Source organism: Amaranthus tricolor, chromosome 3, assembly GCF_026212465.1.
Source record: "Amaranthus tricolor cultivar Red isolate AtriRed21 chromosome 3, ASM2621246v1, whole genome shotgun sequence".
In the NCBI taxonomy this organism is placed as follows: domain Eukaryota; kingdom Viridiplantae; phylum Streptophyta; class Magnoliopsida; order Caryophyllales; family Amaranthaceae; genus Amaranthus; species Amaranthus tricolor.
The window spans coordinates 9,710,052-9,731,235 of NC_080049.1; the positions used below are offsets into that span (position 1 = coordinate 9,710,052).

The 21,184-nt window shown below is 32.6% G+C and overlaps 3 protein-coding genes across 3 annotated transcripts; all 3 read right to left on the minus strand.

Moving 5' to 3' along the window:
• Positions 1 to 8,062: 8,062 nt before the first annotated feature.
• On the minus strand, positions 8,063 to 11,905 carry LOC130809494 (uncharacterized). Its single transcript, XM_057675292.1, has 2 exons — positions 8,385 to 11,905; positions 8,063 to 8,201 (listed from the first exon to the last, which is right to left on the minus strand). Exon 1 carries the CDS (start codon positions 11,772 to 11,774, stop codon positions 8,397 to 8,399), a length of 3,378 nt encoding a protein of 1,125 aa, XP_057531275.1. The 5' UTR covers positions 11,775 to 11,905; the 3' UTR covers positions 8,063 to 8,201; positions 8,385 to 8,396.
• Positions 11,906 to 15,612: 3,707 nt separating this feature from the next.
• On the minus strand, positions 15,613 to 17,295 carry LOC130808325 (uncharacterized). Its single transcript, XM_057673803.1, has 2 exons — positions 17,019 to 17,295; positions 15,613 to 15,725 (listed from the first exon to the last, which is right to left on the minus strand). The coding sequence occupies exons 1-2, from the start codon at positions 17,293 to 17,295 to the stop codon at positions 15,613 to 15,615; spliced, it is 390 nt and encodes a 129-aa protein (XP_057529786.1).
• A 13-nt stretch (positions 17,296 to 17,308) lies between these two features.
• LOC130808326 (uncharacterized) lies at positions 17,309 to 17,799 on the minus strand. Its single transcript, XM_057673804.1, has 2 exons — positions 17,506 to 17,799; positions 17,309 to 17,449 (listed from the first exon to the last, which is right to left on the minus strand). Exons 1-2 carry the CDS (start codon positions 17,797 to 17,799, stop codon positions 17,309 to 17,311), a joined length of 435 nt encoding a protein of 144 aa, XP_057529787.1.
• Positions 17,800 to 21,184: the final 3,385 nt, after the last annotated feature.

Consider the following 21,184-nt stretch of genomic DNA (forward strand, 5'->3'; position numbering starts at 1 on the left):
TTACACATCAATATAATGCATTATTCAATCACTTTTATCTTGAGTTGTGTACAACAAAAAATAATAAAAAATATATATTTTGTCTTACTTATTATCCGTAACATATAAAATATGCTTGAATGACTAATAATGTCAAAAAAATGCAAGTAAATAGCTAGGAAATAAGGTAGTATTTATATAAAGCCTTAATTTTTTTAACATAGAATTATTCACTTTTATGTGACATTCAAGAACAATTTAATGGCATGTTTGGAAAAATAGTTTAACTTGTTAGGATTTGTTATTATATATTTAGATATAAAAAGATAGTTGAAACAACTTGTTGTACGTTGTAAATCTTAGCCCCTCCAAAATTTTTTGTCACGTTTTGCCACTGTACAGGTCATCATAATCATTATACCAGTGTATACTCCTGATAAGAAACTATAATAAGAGTGATTTAGAGAAGAAAAGGAGGCAGCAACCTATACACATAAAGAAAAATGCTGTTAAAGAGTCTCTCGACTCAGAAAGATTCTTAGAAAATCCTCAGAAAAAAAGTTCCTGCAATAAAAATGACTGATTGAAGCTGAGCCCTCAAGCTCATATATAACTACTCAAGCTTGGCCTTTAAATGTAAAACTAATAAAATAACTAATCATACAGTCATACAAAATATTGTCGGATATTATCTTCATATCATGCCCACAAGAATACAAAGTAAAAATCATTCTCACCTACTATTAATATGAAAATTTAGAACAATTACGGTGTATTTGGTTATTGGTAATTATTTATGGTAATAAGAATTATTTATAGTGTAAATTTTTATTATATGTAACATGTCATGGTTATTAAAGTTTGATAATGAAAATGTTTTTTTCCTCAATTTTCCATTACCACATAAGAGGACATTTTCAAATGATAATGCATTGAAATGAACTTTGTGAAAAAAATAAAATTGTTGAAAGAGAATAAGTATGACCATTAAATTTGTCAATAGATATTCCTACCAAAATTACACAAACTTTCTATTATCATTTCTAACATTTAGTACCGATTGCCAAACAAATTGTTAACATTTTAGATAATTATTTTAATTTTTCAAGAGATCTCTAAAGATAAAATTTTAGCGTGTAATTATGTTTCTAAAATAAGAATAATATTAAATTACATTAAAAATATACACAAAATTATTTCTTGTATAAAATATATAACCTTTAGGGATTTCCCTAAATTATATATATATATATATATATATATATATATATATATATATATATATATATATATATATATATATATATATATATATATATATATAATCACTAAATTTAAATAGATAAATATCTGAATGAATATTTTCAGGGCAAAACCCCTATAATATAAATACTCCATAAGGTCATATATCAAAACAAAATCTCTTGTCTAATTCAAAAAGTCTTCCCCAATAAAATATTTTATGTAGTTTGTACTTCGCATATAAAATGCAATCACAAGTTTTGGATCTATATCGATTAGAAAATCAATCATTCACACTTGTTTATTATTTGCATGAAGCGTAATACCCGGCCTCATCGAACAGATGATTACCATGTCCGACGGTTCATTCAAATTTTTTCGGCGGACTTTAGCCTTACTAGCGCGTTTTTATGAAAAACGTTTCTAATAAATGTGTTCTTAGCAAGTGAGCTCCCAATAAAAAAACCACCTTATTGATATAGTTAGTCCATCAATTATTTTTAACGCTCAATTCAAAGTATCACATAAAAGAATAAGACAACAAGTTTAGCTAAAAATACCCATTACTAATAGATATCTAGTAGTGGATCTAACTCACCAATAACAAGTACTCCCTCTAATTTACTATTAATTTATTTATTCAATCCTTAATATCTTTAATTGTGTATAACTAAAAATTATGAAAAGTTTATATAAATAATCATTGCATTGAAACGAATCATACAAGAATCCACTTGACTATATTTTAACTTATAAATTAATAATAAAATAAAAATTAAGAATAATAGATGAATAATGTCTAAAAAACAAATGAGACATTAATAATGAATTGAAGGGTGTATATTTTATTTATGTAATTAATAATAAATAGTTTATCCATGCATCAATTAATTTTAAAGGAAAATTAATCAATCAAAGAAAACCAGCAAGGCAGCATTAACTATATAGATATTCTATTTATGTTTATTAGTTGGAATTTGTCAGTAGCTAATAAATACTAGTTGTAGACTATGGATTAAACTAGTAAATTAATTAGTAATAGTAAACTTCCTAGTCATTTTTTATATTGATAAAAATAAATGATCAATAATCATCAAACAGCTAGCTAAAATAAACTTGCTCTTCATGTGATAGTATAATAATATACTTTATGAACTTTAATTACTTATTTTTATAAAATTATAAATGATCTTCAATTTGGGTTTTGCTTACCAGGATTATAAGAAATTATTTGACTTGTTATCTAAATTTATATAATAATACAATAATATATGAACTTTAAAAAGCAACTTTTGTTAATAAATTTTGTAAAGTTGCACAATAGAAGTCAATGTTATAACAACAATAATATTAATAACTAGTATAGAAATTCGGACAATGCACGACTTTTATAAGTATACAATATATAAAAATATAACTTTAAAGAACAATGCAAATATATACAATCGTTATTAAAATTATTGCATATATGGGTTTTTCAATGTATAAATAAAATACTGATTTTTGTTTTTAAATTATTTACTGAATACTTCACTTTTTCAATCAATTTATTTATTAAATTCTAGGTAAGTTATATAGAATTGCAATAATAAATTATGCTCCATGAGATACTAATGTAGCTCTAATTTTAAAAATAATCAAATTCTAAATTAGATAATATTGTTATATAATCAACTATAATCCACTAAAATAATTACATTTGTTATGTCTCTTTAGAGGATGACACTTGGAATTTTCCAATATTTTTATAGTGTTGTATGATTGTATGATATGATATGATATGATATTTTAAAAATAATTAAATTTAAAATTAAGTGATATTGTTATGTAATCAACTATTAATCTATTAATATGGAACCAATTATCCCAAACATATTATTGTCATGTTGAATCATAAATAGCTAGCGAAGTAAATTTCCCTCAAATAAAACCAAATTAGATTTTGGAAATAATGGTTGTCTATCATATCAAGTTGTGTTTAGTTACCCTCTTCTATAACTTCATATTTTAGCTCATACGAATATTTTCATATTTTAGCCCCTCCCTTCATATTTCTAAATGCAATACACTATAAAGTAAGAGTTTATTAGAGAAGGTGACAAATTTGAGAAATAAAGTAAAGAGTAACATATTAGGAGTAATTTATTCAATCTTATCTTATCTTATCTTATCTTATATATTATAAATTCTGAACAAAAGGGACATCAAAAATATCAATAGCATGTAATATACAAACAAAACACACATGTAACAACATTATATGGTACGATTGAAGATTTTTTCAATTACTACTACTTTCAATTGTTATCAAGAACATACGAGTTCACCAATTTTAGAATACCACCATCATTGTCATCATTATACCCAATGTATTTCGCTTATAGGAACTATGATTGGATATGAGGAGGAAGGAAGGTGGCAACTCATATCATGCATATCCAAGAAGTCGTAAAAGGTTTTATATGAGATTATTTAGGCAATTTTTCTATAGTTAATCAACATATTTCTAAGCGGGTGTTTATTGTCAAAGGTTTAAATTTTTAGGTTTCCATTTATTATACCATCTTTATTGGAACCTTCATTTATACATGTCACCCTTTTCATATATATTATTTTAATCATTTCGATTTATCATCTACAAGATAGGATTGCATTGTTTATTCTTATGATATGTTAGGTACAAAAGATCTTATGATTTGTTGTATATTACTCCCCATCTATTTCTACAAATAATTATATTAATTATATTAGGAACAAGTTTCGTATGAGACCGTCTCAGTATAAGACGAACCTATTTAATTTTATTTATTTTTCTAATTGATTATTTCAAAATTATATTGTAAGTGACACTTTAAGTTTATATAAGCCATCATTTTTAAATTATAAAATTATCACCTTAAAACATGTAAGTGATCATTTTATTAAGATTATAACTTATAAGGGGTTACTATAAGACATTAAGTATATATTAAACGAGTCTAATAAAAATACATTTGAGAATTTGTGTAATAATAAAACTTTGTTATTTTTACCTTAAAATAATAGTATCTGGTAAAATTAAGCTTTGCCAACATATAAGTTCAATTTAGTGAAAATAGTAGTTCAAATAAAAAGAAAATAATATAAATCAATAAAAGTAAATTTACTTTAGTAGTAATACTTAAGTTTAGTAAGCAAAACAAGTTTAATTCACACAAAAATTTTATTTTAGCTAATTTAAGATGAAGATTATAGAGCTAAGTACCTTATAATATGTTCACAACTTATAATCATATCATACTATATCATCATAATTATAAATAATAAATACGAATCATTTTAATTATAAATCATAAATACTAATAAAAATATTAGTAAATGAAAAAAGTCATTCTATTCTAATATTTAATTCTAGTAAAATAATAGAAAATGACAAACACTATTCTTAAGAGCACTTACATATGGAGAAAATGACCAGGTGTCAATATCTAAAAAAAAAAAATTTGAAATGTCATCGATTAATTTTAATAATTCATTTAAAACTTGAACTACAAAAAGTAATCCATATAATTATTACAACATTTATATAATTACCAGAATTAGGATTGATGTATATAATTGATTTATAAAAGTTATCTATTTAGTAAATAAAAAAAAATTAATTTAGATAAAGATCTTAATTATAATCATCAGATGTTTTTCAATCTTCTAAACATAGCTATAGATAATCATTATCACTTCTTGAAAAATTCATAACTATATATAGTTAAATTGGCGGAATTAATATCTAAATAGTTGAGAGTATTATCATCATCATCATTCAACTCCGTATATCCTGCTCATAGAAAAAACTATGGATAAGGCATGGGAAGGAAAAGACAGTGACAACTCATACTCATAAAGGAGAGCGCGGCCAAAGGAGTCCCCGACTCTAGAAAAGTACGTAGACGTAGCTACACGAAAAAGATAAAAGGCCTATAAATAGTTGAAAGTATATCCAAGAATAATATTTACTCCTTAGAAGAAGGATTGGATTAATTGATAAAAAAATCATTTACAATGAAGTAAATTAGTTTAATTTTGGTCAAATAAACTCATTTAATATCCTCATTCTAGATAAAAATATATATATATATATATATATATATATATATATATATATATATATATATATATATATATATATATATATATATATATATATATATATATATATATATATATATATATATATATATATATATATATATATATATATATATATATATATATATATATATATACAAATTGGTTCAAAAAAAACTTAATTATTTAAATGTTATTATACCATATGATATTTTTTCATGTATATAATATAATATTTTTGCATCACTTTAAATTATAGACTAATTTTATAATGATAATACATAATAGCATTTCTAATAAATTAAATATATCTCCACATTCACATGCACGTGTATAGCACATAGACTAATAGCTTCTTTGTGCAAACAATAATTAAGTTAAAATTTGTACGTCTAAATTTAGGCCCCATTTGATTCACCTTAATTAAATATAATAAGTTTAGATGAGTAGAAATTACCAGTCCCAAGAAGCTCAAATCATGTTTTCATTTGAAATAAAATTTCTCGTGTAAAAATTAGTTTCTTTCAATTAAAATTAGTAAAAAGAATTAAAAGGACCTTCTATAATGATGACTTATTTGTATGGATTTTGGAGATTATTTGAGTGTGTGCATTGCTTACTTTGTCCTTTCATTGAAGGGGCACGTATACAGTATGTTCACTGTCTTTTTCATTTGATCTCAATCTATACAAAATACTGGGTTGATGACTAAGATTATGTGTTTACACTAGTGGAAAAAACCTTGTTTGCTGCGTTTTTTTGCCATTATTTGCTGCGGTTTTGGCCCCCCAGCAATAGTGATAGCAGCAAATGTCCTACTTTAAATGCTGCGGTTCGAAACCGCAGCAAATGAGGGCATTATTTGCTGCGGTCATCGGCTAAAACCGCAGCAAATAATGGGTGTTATTTGCTGCGGTCAGGAAAAAAAACCGCAGCAATTAGTGTGGAATTATTTGCTGCGGTCAGGCCTAAAACCGCAGCAATAAGTCTCTTTTTTTTTTTTTTCTTTTTCCGTTTAATCCTTATAATAATGCAATAATATTACAATGTAATAACAGTGATTAATCCAATGATAATCACAAATAATCAACATTAATCTCTTTGTAATAATAGACTCTCGCTCGTATATATATAATATAATAGGTACGTACATATATAATATATATACATTAAATAAACTATAAAAAATAATCAATACTATTTACAATTTATCAAGGACAAATATTAGCAAGATACACGGCAATCTTGTCTTTTAATTCGCGCATCTCTTCACTTCTCAAAGCGCGTGTTTCCCTCGGAATGTCGTTTAAAACCTATATTATAATATTAAAATAAAAGCTATTAATATAAAAACATTAGGTTTTACCAATAATATATTTAATTAAGATTGGAGTGCTTGGCATCGACTTTGACCCAGTCGACACCTTTGCTGAGGAACCGACCTCTCTACAAGATCCCTTTGGACTCTTTTGCTATTTCAATTTATACAATTAAATTAATGTGAGCATGCAATTAAAAAAATAAAAATAAATAAGGTACAAATGATTCTTACCATGTTAGTGAATTGGACCCAAGCATATGGCCATGTGATGAAACTACCTAGGGCGTCTGATAGTTTCTCAAGGCTCCATGCTGGCATTGGAATTAGGAGTGAGAAATCTTCAAACCCCTTTACAATAGTCTCCACGGCCACACTAATGTGGCCACTTATAACAGGCATTGAATGCACTGTTTGGCCCTCTTTATTTGGCTGTGCCATACCATATGCAACCTCAGTTAAGTCGCCATCACTAGCAACACCTAATTGAGGCAGCAAAAGAGAACAAGGAGTCGCCTCTTGAAAATTGTGTCGTTTAGTATAATAAGCATCATAATAAAATTTTAATTACGCGTTGCAATTTAAATTAATAAGTGCTTATATATTTAAAAACTATGTACCTGTAGCACTGGCTCCGGAGTTGGCTCCGGATTTTGAGCAACGAAGTTTATGTTTTCCCCTTCAGGGGTATTAGTAAAGAGCTGGGGTGCTACGGGGGTAATGGGCTCGGGTGTTGGCTCGACCAAAGCATTAGAATCCCCATGTTGACTTCCCTGATCCTCGACAATCAGGTTTGCCAAGTCCACAATGGGTGCACCCATCTTTTGCAACACGGTGGCCACCTTCGCGAGAACGTCCTTCGTAATCTCCGCTCGGAGGGTTGCTGCTTCTTCCCGCAGTGCCATTCGGGATTGAGTAGCAACACACTCTTTGCCGAATGCCTTCTGTAACCCCACGCGGACGCCTCCTTTTCCGACTACCCGCCCACTGTGGTCTTTCCCTAAGACCATATGCAATGCGTCAACATTGCCTTTTGGGGTGAACTCCCCCGTAGCTTCTTTTTCCTTCCAGCCCATCTGTTCAAATTTATATTTGTTACTGTCAATTAAATTAATTTTAAAATGAAACTAAATGAGTAAAAATAGTAAAGTTGCTTACCACAGTATCATTCCATAGAGAGTTTTTCAAACCCTCTGGAACCTCGTTCCATGCGTGCAATATGGAAATCTTGCGGATACATAGGCCCACTTGTTTTCCATATTGCCTACGCCATTTTCCGCAGGGTTGACCCAATGCATTGTATTCCAAATGCATTGGTTCTGTGACTTTGAGGTTTTTCGTAGAACCTCGCCCTTTTCTTTTCTGACTGGTAGTGGGAGCATCCATTGGTGGGGCGTCTTCAGTCTCAAAATCATTGTCTAGAGGTGGAGCGTCTTCAGCCATACACTCGAATCTCACAATTTGGTCCTCTTCACTGTCGTAACTACGATGCTCATTATCCGAGGTCTCAATCTCGGGGACAATTTCGTCTCTGAATAGATGCATTATATATCAGTACCTGAAAGAGTATGAATAGAAATATATTAGAATATTAGCTAAGTAATATTAAGAATATGACTATCATTTACAATTCTAATACGTACGTTCAACACAATAATATATAACAAATAAGTATCTGTGCAAAGTTTCATGCAAAACAAACCAAGTGCCAAAAAAACTTTTAAAAGCTTTAAATTCATACCTTGTGAATCACTTAATTCAAATGTATTCCTTCCGTGTGATCTACACGCATATAACCAACATCTACATCATCTACATCATCTTGATCCACTGATATTGGATTGATAAAGGGAGGGGAGTCTTCAAAAGCTTCATATTCTTCCTCATCCTCAACATCACCTATACCAAGAATGCTTCTTTTTCCCGGTACAACAATAGACCATTTTTTATCAGACGGGTCTACAATGTAGAATACTTGCTTGGCTTGTGTGGCTAGTATGAATGGCTCCTCACTATCACGCAACCGAGCTAAGTCTACAAGAGTGAATCCACAAGGGTCGTCATTTTTTATGCATCGTCGATTATTATCTACCCACTTACATTTGAAAAGACCAATATTGAAAGTAGAGTAGTCAAGCTCCCATATTTCATGTACCCGCCCGTAGTATACCAATTTAGCATCAACCGGCGCTTGATCCTTCGCACTCGCGTAAAATGTAGATGACGCCAAAATAGAAACCCCACTATTCTGTAGATACGATGACTTCTTGTCTTGACCCTCAGTCCAAAATGTGAAGCCATTGACATCGTAACCCTCATATTTGTTGACATCATCACGAGGACCAAAAGCTAACCACTTAACAATTTTGGATACACCCTTGAGTTCTTCGCATATTACTCGATTATGAAACCAATTAATAAACGTCTTGTTATGCAACTGCATCAATGCCCTATCCCCTTTAGAAGGATGTTTTGCGCGCAATATATCAAAATGCTCACTCAAAAAAGGATGAACTTCCGGAATATGATGCAACACATACAAGTGTGCTTGTAGAAGGCTTTCTCGAGGAGGTGTGACCGATTTGGAGCCAATTGTTCCTTTTCCCTCAAGCCTTCCTTCATGTCTAGAGGTGGGAAGTCCAATAGGCTTTGCCATGGCCAAATACTCGGCTATAAAGTTACTAATCTCATCGCTCACAGTGCCTTGAATCATACTCCCCTCGGGTTGTGCTGGATTCCTCACCTTGTTTCGTGAAACACCCATGTGTCTTTCAAAAGGATAACACCACCTTAAAAAAACTGGACCCAAAAGTTTGATCTCACGAACGAGATGGACAATAAGATGAACCATTATGTCAAAGAAAGAAGGTGGAAAATACATCTCAAACTTGCATAAAGTTACAATCACGTCGAGTTGAAGTGCATCAAGTTTAAAGGGATCAAGAACTTTACTACAAATTGTGTTGAAGAACGAACATAGCTCGGTAATAGCATATCTCACATGTTTTGGCAGTATTCCACGGATTTCAATTGGTAAGAACACTTGCATCATTACATGGCAATCGTGAGATTTCATGCTTCCCAACTTCAGCTCACCATTTAGGCTAACAAATCTCTTCATGTTGGATGAGTACCCAGACGGAACCTTAATGCCATACAAACACTCACAAAATGTCCGCTTCTCTGCTTTGGACAATGTGTAGCAAGCTGGAGGCAAATAAACTTTTTCATTAAGCATCTTCTTCTTACTGCCACCAACTTCATCATCAGCTCTATTTCTTTTCTTACTCACCTTAACATGTGCCCACAACTCCGGACGAAGACCCTTACAATCAAACCAATCTCGCACGGCCCTAACATCTTTTGTCTTACCCGGAATGTTCATGAGAGTCCCTAGTATGGCATCGCATACATTTTTCTCTATATGCATAACGTCAAGACAATGCCTAACCTGTAGATCTCTCCAATATGGAAGCTTCCAAAAGATTGATTCTTTTTTCCATAATCGGCCTTCACCTCCTTGCACTTGCCCTGTTTTACCAAATACAGTCTCAACTCCCTTAACCTGTTCATAAACCTCATAACCGGTCAACGGTCGACGAGCTACACGGTCCTCAACCTCCCCATTGAACAACTTCTTCTTCTTACGATATTGATGGTCTCGTGGGAAGAACTTTCGATGGTGCATGAATACGTGTTTGCACTTAGGAATCCACGTGGATTCCATGTCATCCATACATATCGGGCATGCTTTCTTCCCTTTGTTCTTATACCCCGATAAGTTGCCATATACCGGAAAATCATTAACGGTGCATAAAAGCATTGCACGCAAGGTGAACTCCTCATTAGCATATGGATCAAACACTGAAACGCCTTCATCCCACATCTTTCTCAAATCCTCAACGAGAGGTGCAAGATACACATCTATGTCATTGCCAGGTTGTTTAGGACCTGAGATAAGAAGCGAAAGCATTATGTACTTACGCTTCATACACAACCAAGGTGGCAAATTATAGATCACTAAAAATACCGACCAAGTACTATGTTGAGAACTAAGATTGCCGAACGGGTTCATTCCATCCGTACATAGTCCGAGCCTTAAATTACGAACCTCATCCCCAAAAGTCTTATACAACCTATCAATACTCTTCCACTCCGGAGAATCAGATGGATGTGTGAGCAAGTGACCTTTCTTCACCCTATCTGCATGCCACCTCAAATTTAACGCATCTTTCTTTATAGAAAACAAGCGCTTGAATCTAGGTATTATTGGAAGATACCACAATACCTTAGCCGGGGGCCCTTTAGCATCCCGAGCCCCTTTACGCTTGTAGCGTGATAACCCACACCTAGGACACTCTTCTAAGTTCTCGTTTTCATTCCGATACAACACACAATCATTCGGACACGCATGAATCTTCTGGTACTCTAAGCCGAAAGGACACATGAGCTTTTTGGCATAATATGTCGACTTTGGAAGTTCATTTCCCTCAGGAAGCATCTCACCTAACGCTTCTAATAACATTGTGAAACTAGCGTCACTCCAATTGAACTTTGACTTAATGTTGAAAATTGTCAAGACTGCTGTTAGTTTGGTGAACTTTGTACATCCAGGGTACAAAGGCTTTTGAGAAGCCTCTGTCAACAAGTCAAAAACACGAGGACGTTTTCCTAACTCATCCTCGACTCCCTCCATCATCTCATCAACACGATCCACATCCTCATCGACATTCTCTTCATCTGTCTCATACCTATCAACATGATCTACTACATCCTCATTGACATCGGCCACATTATTGACGCCCTCAACAACACTTTTCTCTTTGTAAACTCCCTCCTCACCATGCCAAACCCAAACATGATATTGAGGCCTAAACCCATGTCGAAGTATGTGCTCACTAAGGATATCAACACTATCTACCTTTGATACATTGCCACAACTGACACATGGGTAATAAAAACCAACTCCCCCCGTCCTAACTTGATGTTCAACCGCAATACTACAAAATTCTAATACGCCATCAATAAATTCCGACGATTCAATGCTTCCATACATCCAAGAACGATCGTTTGTCATCCTAATTAGTGTGATTAATTGATTCAAAACAAAACAATAATTAATAATATTCATATAAAAACAATAAAAATTAATAATTAATAATGTTTTTTAAGATTGTTAATGATGACTTCAATTATACTATAAAAAGTGATCATTTTAAACTTGTAGGTGATTACTTTATAACTATAATTGGTCACTTTAGAATTGCTACAAATTATTTGAAGGTACTTAAACTCTTTGATTATAATAATCTTTCTAAAAATTTAAAAAAAAATAATAATATATATACTAGTATTATTTATCAACTAGGAGTATTATTATTTTGTATTAACTATAATAGAAATAACATGAAAAATAAGAATGCAATATTAATATTTTCATATTAAAATTTCACCTATTTCCCTAACCCTCAAGCAAATAAATACAATCATTAAAATACTAGATACTCACTTCAATTCAAAACAATTATTTCATATATGTAAGATTTCATTACTTTAATTCTCTATATCAGAATAAGAACAACAAGATTTCATTACTCAAGCAAATAACTATAATTCTCTTTTCATCTTCTTCATGACTGCCCTTTTTTATTTGATGGTTTTATTGATTGTTTGATTGAGTTTACAACAACAAGAACAATAAGATTATATTCGATTTTTTACAACAAGAATAAGCAACAAGAACAACAACGTAACAAGATTTTTTACAAGAACAGCAACAACAAGAAGATGAACAGAAACATAATTATATTCGATGAACAGCAACAAGAACAGCAACAAAATTCGAAGTAGGTTTATGAAAATTCGAAGATGAACAAGCCAACAAAATTTTGGTTTCAAACGGTCATATAAAAAAGAGAAATAATACCTTAATTCGTGAGTTTTGAAGATGAACAAGCAAATGCCTTTGGTTTCAAACGCTTTTGAAGAATGCACACACACGCAGATGAACAAGCAAATGCACGAAACAACAAGCAAACGTTTGTGAAGATTATGTGTTCGAAGTTTATGAAGATTCTAAGTTTGAAGTTTATGAAAAAATAAACAAGAACAGTTTTTATTTTCAATGGAGAAGATGATGAAGTTTGATGAAGATGAAGTTTGAGTATATGGAGAACGAAGACTGCTGTGCGTGTTTTATGAAGAAAAACAGTATATTTCTTTGTGGTTAATGAAACAGGAAGCTTAAGGGTTTTATGAAAATTAACGTTGAGAATTGGGCGCCATAAAATAAGCTACTTGCTGCGGGCCCATCAATAACCGCAGCAATTAGGGTGGATGAGTAAGGGTTATTTGCTGCGGGCCACTCAATAACCGCAGCAATTGAGCTTGCAAGTGATTATTTGCTGCGGTTAGGTCCAAAAATCGCAGCAATTGTTTGGCTTTTTTTTTTTTATTTCATTTCCTATTTATTGCTGCATATATACAATAACCGCAGCAAATAATAAGCAGCAAATACGTTTTTTTCCACTAGTGTTATGACTAGATTTTTACCTAATCAAAGTTATATTTATTAAATACTCCATGTTTTTGTGAAACAAATTTTTTTTATTTTACCGAATATTTTTATTTGTGTGAAAGAGAATATTAACTTCCTCAGATCGTGTAATTAGATATGGTTAAGATTGAATATCAATCGAATATCTTCAAATCAAATGAATATTAAACAATACATGAACCAAAGATATTGTGATTAAAGCTTGTCGGGGCAAATATTGAATGAATTATTATAGCATCATGATTCATGTGCACATTTTAATTATTAATGATTAATGATCTTCCGTAGACATGACACCAAAATATATAAAACTAGAGTTGATTCATCAAAATCAATTGACAACAAAATAATCAACTAATAGTTTTACCAAGTCTTTAAAATATTTTTGATCCATGTGGGCCCAAGTTCTACTGTTCTAGTCATCTCAAAGATGATGAAGAATGTCATGATGTGGTGATCTGAGAAAGTATACGATTTCAAGAGAGCAAATTTCAAACATTACAAGAGTTTTTCATTAGTTGAAAAAAAATTGACTTACTCAATGCGAAAAGTTTATTCTTGAGTATAGATTTGCATGCCAAATACAATTTATAAATTATTTTAATAAAAAATTACTAATTTTATATATGTAATAAAGTTATTATATGACTCCAATATCATATTGAAATTATTAATTAATTTGTTTGAAAAGATGTAAAAGTATTACTTTTAGATTGAGATATATATTACTAATATATATTAAACGTATTAATAAAATCATGCACTAAACAATATAGATTATAAGTAATTAAATAAAAATAATAGAAAATTTCAACACATAAAAATAGTAATATAAATTATAATTTAATATTTGATGTCTTAGTAAAACTTTAAAATAAGTTTTCAGCCTAACGAACATACTCCCTCCATTCCTTGAAGAAGTTCATATTTGCCATTTTGGGATGTTCTATTTGTTGTTCTTATAAAAAAATCTTTTTGTTTGTGTCACAAATTTTGAACAAAAATAACCTTATTCATTCTGATTTAATATCTTGATAATACTTATGATCCCCACATATTCATTCTTATAAATTATAATTTATTAACACTTTTATGTTCTTTATGGTCCTTATACATTTTTCACTAACTTTATAAAAATATTTTTTATTAGTTGTGGTTCCTATATATTTTCCACTAGCTTTTATTTATTTTTTTAAATGTTTATGATCTCCATTAAATTTATTATTTAATAAAATATTATGTCTATTAATAATATGAAATATTCTATTTTTCTTAATTTCTGTGAACAATCCTTGTGTGAACATCATTAAAAACCGGAGGGAGTATTATTTTACTACAATAATCAACTTATAATCTAATTTATTTATTTGTGTTATAACTTTGTCAAACATAGGTGAAAGAATTATCATCTGAAATTTATTTTACCAACATCTTTTTCTTATTATTTACATAAATAATTAATGTATAATCCATTTAATTTGTGTAGTTTTTTTTAATATAACCATGTAAGCAGTGTATATGATTATGTATAAAAAACTATTTCAAACTTATTTTCTTTTCTTAATTTATTAAAAAATATTTAATGAAAATAAATTTTTTACATAAATAATTTTACTATGTTATCCGATAATTATCCATTGTAATTAAAAGATACTACATATCTTAATTGATTGTATATGGTAAAAATTAGTAAATAGGATATAGTTTTAAAATCGTTTGTTACTAATCTATTAAACAAATCTAATTAGAAAGATATTACATGATATGCTAAAAAGTACTTGCCTAATAGGAACATGAAAAGAGCGGAAAATTTTTTATTGTGAAGTCGACATGTGTCCTAATCATTTCTTCGTTAGTATATTGTATAGATAGATAGATTAACTTTTACTTTGTATTTGTTCTCATCAGATAAATCCACTTTTTAGTTGTATTTCTTGCCTAATGTCTAGTTGTTGCTTTCCTGTTCATTTTGTCTTCTTACCCATCGTATTTATTATTTTGTTTCAGAATTGGTTTACTAACATATGGCATTTTGTGCAGCTAGCTTTACTCTTGAGGCAATAACGTCACTTCAAATTTATGCAGGGTTCTTTCCTTCTTGGGGTAAAATGGACCGCGTTCCTCTAGTCCTCTCTTTGAAGGGAGGGCAGGTATGGAGTGTCTGTCTTCTTCCAACTCCTAGAACCTGTTTACAAACGGGATATTGGCTTGATGATGATGATATAAATCCACTTCTTAAACTGCCACAGCCTGATTGTTCATCTCCCACACCAAGCATGTTGGAGCAATTACATATTGAAAATGAGATTAGAAAATAATCAAAACATCATCATCATCCTACCCAGTGTATCCCGCTCATAGAAAAACTATGGACAGGGTTTGGGGAGGGAAGAACGGCAGCAACTCATACCCATCAAGAAGAGCGCAACCAAAGGAGTCCCCTAGTTTGAGAAAGATAATAAGACGTAGCCACACGAAAAAGATAAAAGGAATGCAAATAAATAAAATAAATAAGTAGAATCAAAACTACAGAAGAAAACAAAGGAAAACAAAACTAATAATAGAAGAAACGAGAGAAGCAAGATGGCATGAACACCCAAAGGTAACCTAAGAGGACATTAGTAGTCTAAAACATGGATATGGTGCCTCCAACTACCCCTATTCCTAGTCAGGCCCTCAGAGAGGTTTCACTCATGTAAGTCAACTCTTATTTGCTCATCCCAAGTTTTCCTGGGTCTTCCTCGACTCCTTTTACCCTCTACTATAATGCTTTCTACCCTCCTCACCGGGGCTACGAAAGTCTTTCTCTGCACATGTCCAAACTACCTCAATCTATTTGCGCATTTTTCTATAATTAGGGCCTACCTCTAGTTTTTCCCTAAACTCTTGGTTCCTAATTCGATCCATCAATGTGTGCCCACACATCCACCGCAGCATACACATTTCTGTAACTTCCATCAATGTGTGCCAACATTCGGTCCCATATAGCAGAGCAGGTCTGATTGCCGCCTTGGTAGAATTTTCCTATTAATTTGCTTGGAAATTTCCTATCACATAGCACCGCGGTGGCTGCTCGCCACTTGAGCCAATCCGCTTGTATACGATGGTTTACATCTCCGTCAATCTCCCCATCCCTTTGAATGATCGATCCCAAATACTTGTATTTGGTCGTACTTTTAATAACTGCTTCATCAATGGACACCTCTGGTTCACCTACCGGTGCTGTCCCACTAATGTCACACCTCTGGTTCGTACGACTAATGCGCAACCCTTTACCTTCTAAAGCTTCCCTCCACTCATCCAATTTGTTACTAACCTCCTCTCTAGTTTCTGCTACCAGCACTATGTCATCAGCGAATAGCATGCACCACAGTACCGTCTCCCAAATAGATTTGGAATTGTCTTCTATAATGACAGTAAAAATGAAAAGGCTTAGAGCCGATCCCTGATGTAGTCCAACTTTAATCGGAAAAGACTCTGTTATCCCCACCGGTGTTTGAATGTTAGTCGAAACTCTGTCATACATATCCCGTATAGCTTCAATGTACACTAAAGAAATACCTCTAGCCTTGAGGCTATCCCATATGACACGTCGTGGTATGCTATCATATGCTTTCTTCAGGTCAATGAATACCATATGTAGATCTTTCTTTCGCTCCCTATATTTCTTCATTAGTCTCGTCAAAACATGAATTGCTTCTATAGCTGACCTTCTTGGCATAAAACCGAATTAGTTCTCTCTAATGACCGTTTCCTGTCTAATTCTCCTCTCTATTACTCTTTCCCACAATTTCCTTGTGTGGCTTAGAAGTTTGATACCTTTGGTGTCAAGCTTCCGATACAAGTCCTCATAACCACGGCTTTTTGCCTCCGTTACCGCTTTCTTTGCAGCCCGCTTTGCTTCTTTATAGCTCACTCTCTTTTCTATCCTATCCTCATCTTCCGTGCATGCCAGAAAATCCTTAAATTTCTTGTTTTTATCCTTTATCTTCTTTTCCATCTCATTGTTCCACCACCACGACTCTTGGAACACTTTTGGTTTACCCGACGACACCCCCAAGGTCTCTTTTGCTGTTGTTCTAATGGTTTTTTCCATGTTCACCCACATTTCATTCGCATCCTCTAATTGACTTGGGAAGCCCAATAAACTTATTTTGCTTAACAGGGTTGTGACCATATCCCCTTTGAGTCTCCCGCACATGATCTTTCCCCTGGACTCGACCTTCTTCTCTATGATTTTCTTCCTCATCCTGAAAACAAGTACTAAAAGCCTGTGTTAGGTGGGCATCTCTGTACCCAACACCACCTTACAATCCAAGCATGAGGGCCGATCTCCCTTGCGCACTAAGAAATAATCAACTTGGGTTGCATGCCGGCTGCTCTTATATGTGGTCAAATGCTCCTCTTTCTTTCTAAAGATCGAGTTTGCTATAACCAGATCTTTTGCTAGCGCAAACTCCAACAAATTCTCCACACTCTCATTCCTTGCCCCCAAACCAAACCCTCCATGTACCGAGTTATAGTTGCCTGCATCTCTGCCTATATGCCCGTTAAAGTCCCCTCCTAAGAAAACTTTCTCATCTTCCGGGATAGTTCTCATGAGCTCTTCTAGGTTATCCTAGAACTCGCACTTCACCTGCTCATCGAGCCCAACTTGGGGCTCGTACGCACTGACAATGGATATGATCTCTTCCCCCACTACTATCCTAACTAGCATTATCTTGTCATTACATCTCCGTACTTCAACCAATTGCTTTAGAATATCGTTAGACACTAGGATGTCAACCTTGTTATGTCTGCCGTCCAATCCTGCATACCATAGCTTATATCCCTTTATAAGCTTTGCTTTTTCTCCCTTCCACCTAGTCTCTTGAACACACACTACATAGATCTTGTATTCAGAGAGCTCATTGGCCAACTCCAACAACTTGGCTTCTAAGGTACCTATGTTCCAAGACCTCACTCTTAGTTCTAGATCCTGCTTACGTTGCCCTCTCGACCCCCTCCTTGCACCTGATCTCAGGTGACCATAATTGCTTCCTATCTCTATATTCAGCTACTACGGACTAAGGTAAGAGGTTACTAACAAATCACTTATAGAGATCAACACGAAACAAAAAAAAAAGAACAAAAAAACACAAAAAAAAACAAAGTAAATTCTCCAATTCCAATAATTAGAAACTAGATTCAATTCCAATTTCAATAAAAATATAAGGTTCAATGATTAAGGGAAAAACGCAGGGGTTTATATGGGTGTATGGGTACAGATTGAAATAATAAAAAACCTGAAAATGAACCTGAAAATGAAATAAAAAAATAATAATAATAGTGGTACCAAAACAAAAGTTCATAAAGTCAAAGCTATGCCAAAAGCTACAAAAACTTCCAAAAACTACCAAAAACTATGGAGTATGTTAGAAGCAGCAAAAAATAAATCATGTAAAGGGCTAATTAGCTTACAGCAAAGAGAAATAAGAGCAAAAGGACTTAGAATGAAACTAAAAAACATAAAGGGCTAAGGACGGGTATCACCTCTGTTAGCGGTTGTACGCCGGTCGACCTTCCTTTCCCAAATTGTCTGGTTCAAACCACAGCGGTGAGACAGAGATCGGAGTAAGGATGGTAGTCCAATGACGTTACTGTACCTGTGGTGGTGAGGATGGTGATCGATTTTTCCACACCTGCAAAAAGAAGGGAGGGAAAGGGGTGGTGGTTGGGGTGGGGGTGGGAGCAGCGGTGGTGTGGGAAAGTCTTGTGTACCGTTAGAGAGAAAGTATTCTATGAGCAGAATTAAAATATTAAACAACTCAAATGGCATAAAAATGGATGAAAGAGAAAGTTTGAGTTGCATACAAATTGAAGAGGAGGAAAACTGCATAAGACATATGAGGAAAATAATGAAAACATATGAGTAAAATATTAAATTATTTTTGACTATTTTTTCAGCCAATTATACATTTTAGTTTGAGTGAAAAAATATATTATTATCTTATGAATAAAAAGTTGGAACGAGAATAAGACAATTAAGTAATCAATCTCCTTACAAAGGAGATTTTTTTGGATGGGGATGATGGCAAAAAAACTAAGTATTGTATAGTTGCAAATCCTAGAAACACCATGAGAGAGGAGGCCTTAGTATAGGTAATGTACAACTACAGAATCTTGGATTACTTATTAAGTGGTGGTAGAGGTATGGAATTGAAGAATATACTTTACGGAAAAGGATTACAAAGTCTATTTGTACATTACATACTAATTTTGAAAAATGTTTGATTGATTGGGGTTTGAAAAATATCATGACAATGACCGTATACAATGCAAGTTCAAATGACATAGCGGCCAATTACCTTAAGAAAAGACTTAACATTTGGAATGCTGGTTTGTTGGAGGGTCAATACCTACATATGAGATGTGCATCACATATTTTCAATTTGATTGTGAAAGATGGTTTGAATGAAGTTGATTTGTCTGTTTTGAAAGTTCGTGCTCTTGTGAAGTATGTAAGGTCTTCTTCTGCTAGGCTTAAAAAGTTTAAAGAATGCATAAAAGAGGAGAAAGAGGAAAGCAAAAGCCTTGTTGTTTTGGATATTGAAACTAGATGGAATTCAACTTATCTAATGCTTGAATCTGCTATCAAATTTAAAAAGTCATTTGCTTCTTTATGCATGAAAGATTCTGCTTTAGTTAAGTTACTTAGAAAGTTTGGTGGTGCTCCTACTGAAGAGGATTGGAAGAAAGTGTCTATTTTCTTACCTTTCTTGAGTGTTTTTAATGATGCAACTTTGAGATTTTCTACTTCTCTTTATGTAAGTTGCAATTCTTATGCACATGAGATTTTCGGGACTAGATTATTGTTTGCCAACAACATGAGTGTCGATGATGAGGGTATGAGGAAAATGGCTACCAATATGATGGTGAAATATAACAAATATTATGGAAACATTAATAATATTTTAGTGTTTGTATCTGTTCTCCTTGACCCTAGGCATAAATGGAATTATGTTGATTAGATTGTGCGTGCTTCATATGATGCCACAAAAGCTACTCTCTTGTCACTAAAGATTAAAATGGTTTTTCAAAATTTGTTTGATTCTAATACTTCTTCTATGCGTCCACCAAAGATAAGTGGGGCTACTTCCTCCACTTTCACCTCTTCAACCTCTTCCATTTTTACTCAAAAGTGGGACTCAAGGAATGGGGAAGGTGGACCTTATTGAACTAATGAATTCAAGATATCAAATGAAGACAGCTTGTTCATTAACAAATGTAAACAAAAGTGAGTTGGAGAGGTATTTAGAAGATGCATGTGAACCTCATGATTCTAACTTTGAGATTTTACTATGGTGGAAAGATCAAACAAAAAGGTATCCTATTCTTCAAAAGATGGCTAAAGATGTGCTTGCTATACCTATTTCTACCATTGCTTCTGAATCTGCTTTCAGTACTGGTGGTCGTATTCTTGATGATTTTCGAACATCATTGACTCCAAAGATGGCCGAAGCTCTTATTTGCGCACAAGATTGGATTCGTATTTCTAGAACTCCTTTAGCAACAGAGGAGAGTTTGCTTGCACTTGAAGAAATGGAGGAAGGTTAGTACAAAACCGAGTCAGAACCGGGTCACAATTTTAGGTATCCGAAAAAGCGGGTACCCGGATTTCCGGATTCGAGTCGACCTGGTATCCGGTTTTGAACATCCTTACTTTTAAGGACATATATTACTGCATATGCTACTAAATGGAATTGGGTGTGAGATGTTATCAGGAAAAATTTTCATGTAACTGTCGGTAATGGAAGTAGAATGATGTTCTACCATGACATATGGTGTTACTCAGTTGCTTTGAAACTAAAATTTCCTAAACTCTATCTGTAATAGACTCAAAATCCTTAATCTTAATCTTCCAATTAATTATTTTGAATTTTCAATTGAAATTCCTAATCCTTTGGATATCCATTTTAAACCATCTTTAATTCCTAAACCTTTTT

Bases quoted from the DNA above. Each gene is read 5' to 3' on its own strand.
- LOC130809494 (XM_057675292.1), bottom strand. From the start codon at position 11,774: ATGAATATTATTAATTATTGTTTTGTTTTGAATCAATTAATCACACTA.
- LOC130808325 (XM_057673803.1), bottom strand. From the start codon at position 17,295: ATGGAAAAAACCATTAGAACAACAGCAAAAGAGACCTTGGGGGTGTCG. The intron at 15,726-17,018 runs GTATCAAACTTC...TTTCTTCTGTAG, and splicing joins TCGGAAGCTTGACACCAAAG to TTTTGATTCTACTTATTTAT.
- LOC130808326 (XM_057673804.1), bottom strand. From the start codon at position 17,799: ATGAGAACTATCCCGGAAGATGAGAAAGTTTTCTTAGGAGGGGACTTT. The intron at 17,450-17,505 runs GTGGTGTTGGGT...ACTTGTTTTCAG, and splicing joins CCTCATGCTTGGATTGTAAG to GATGAGGAAGAAAATCATAG.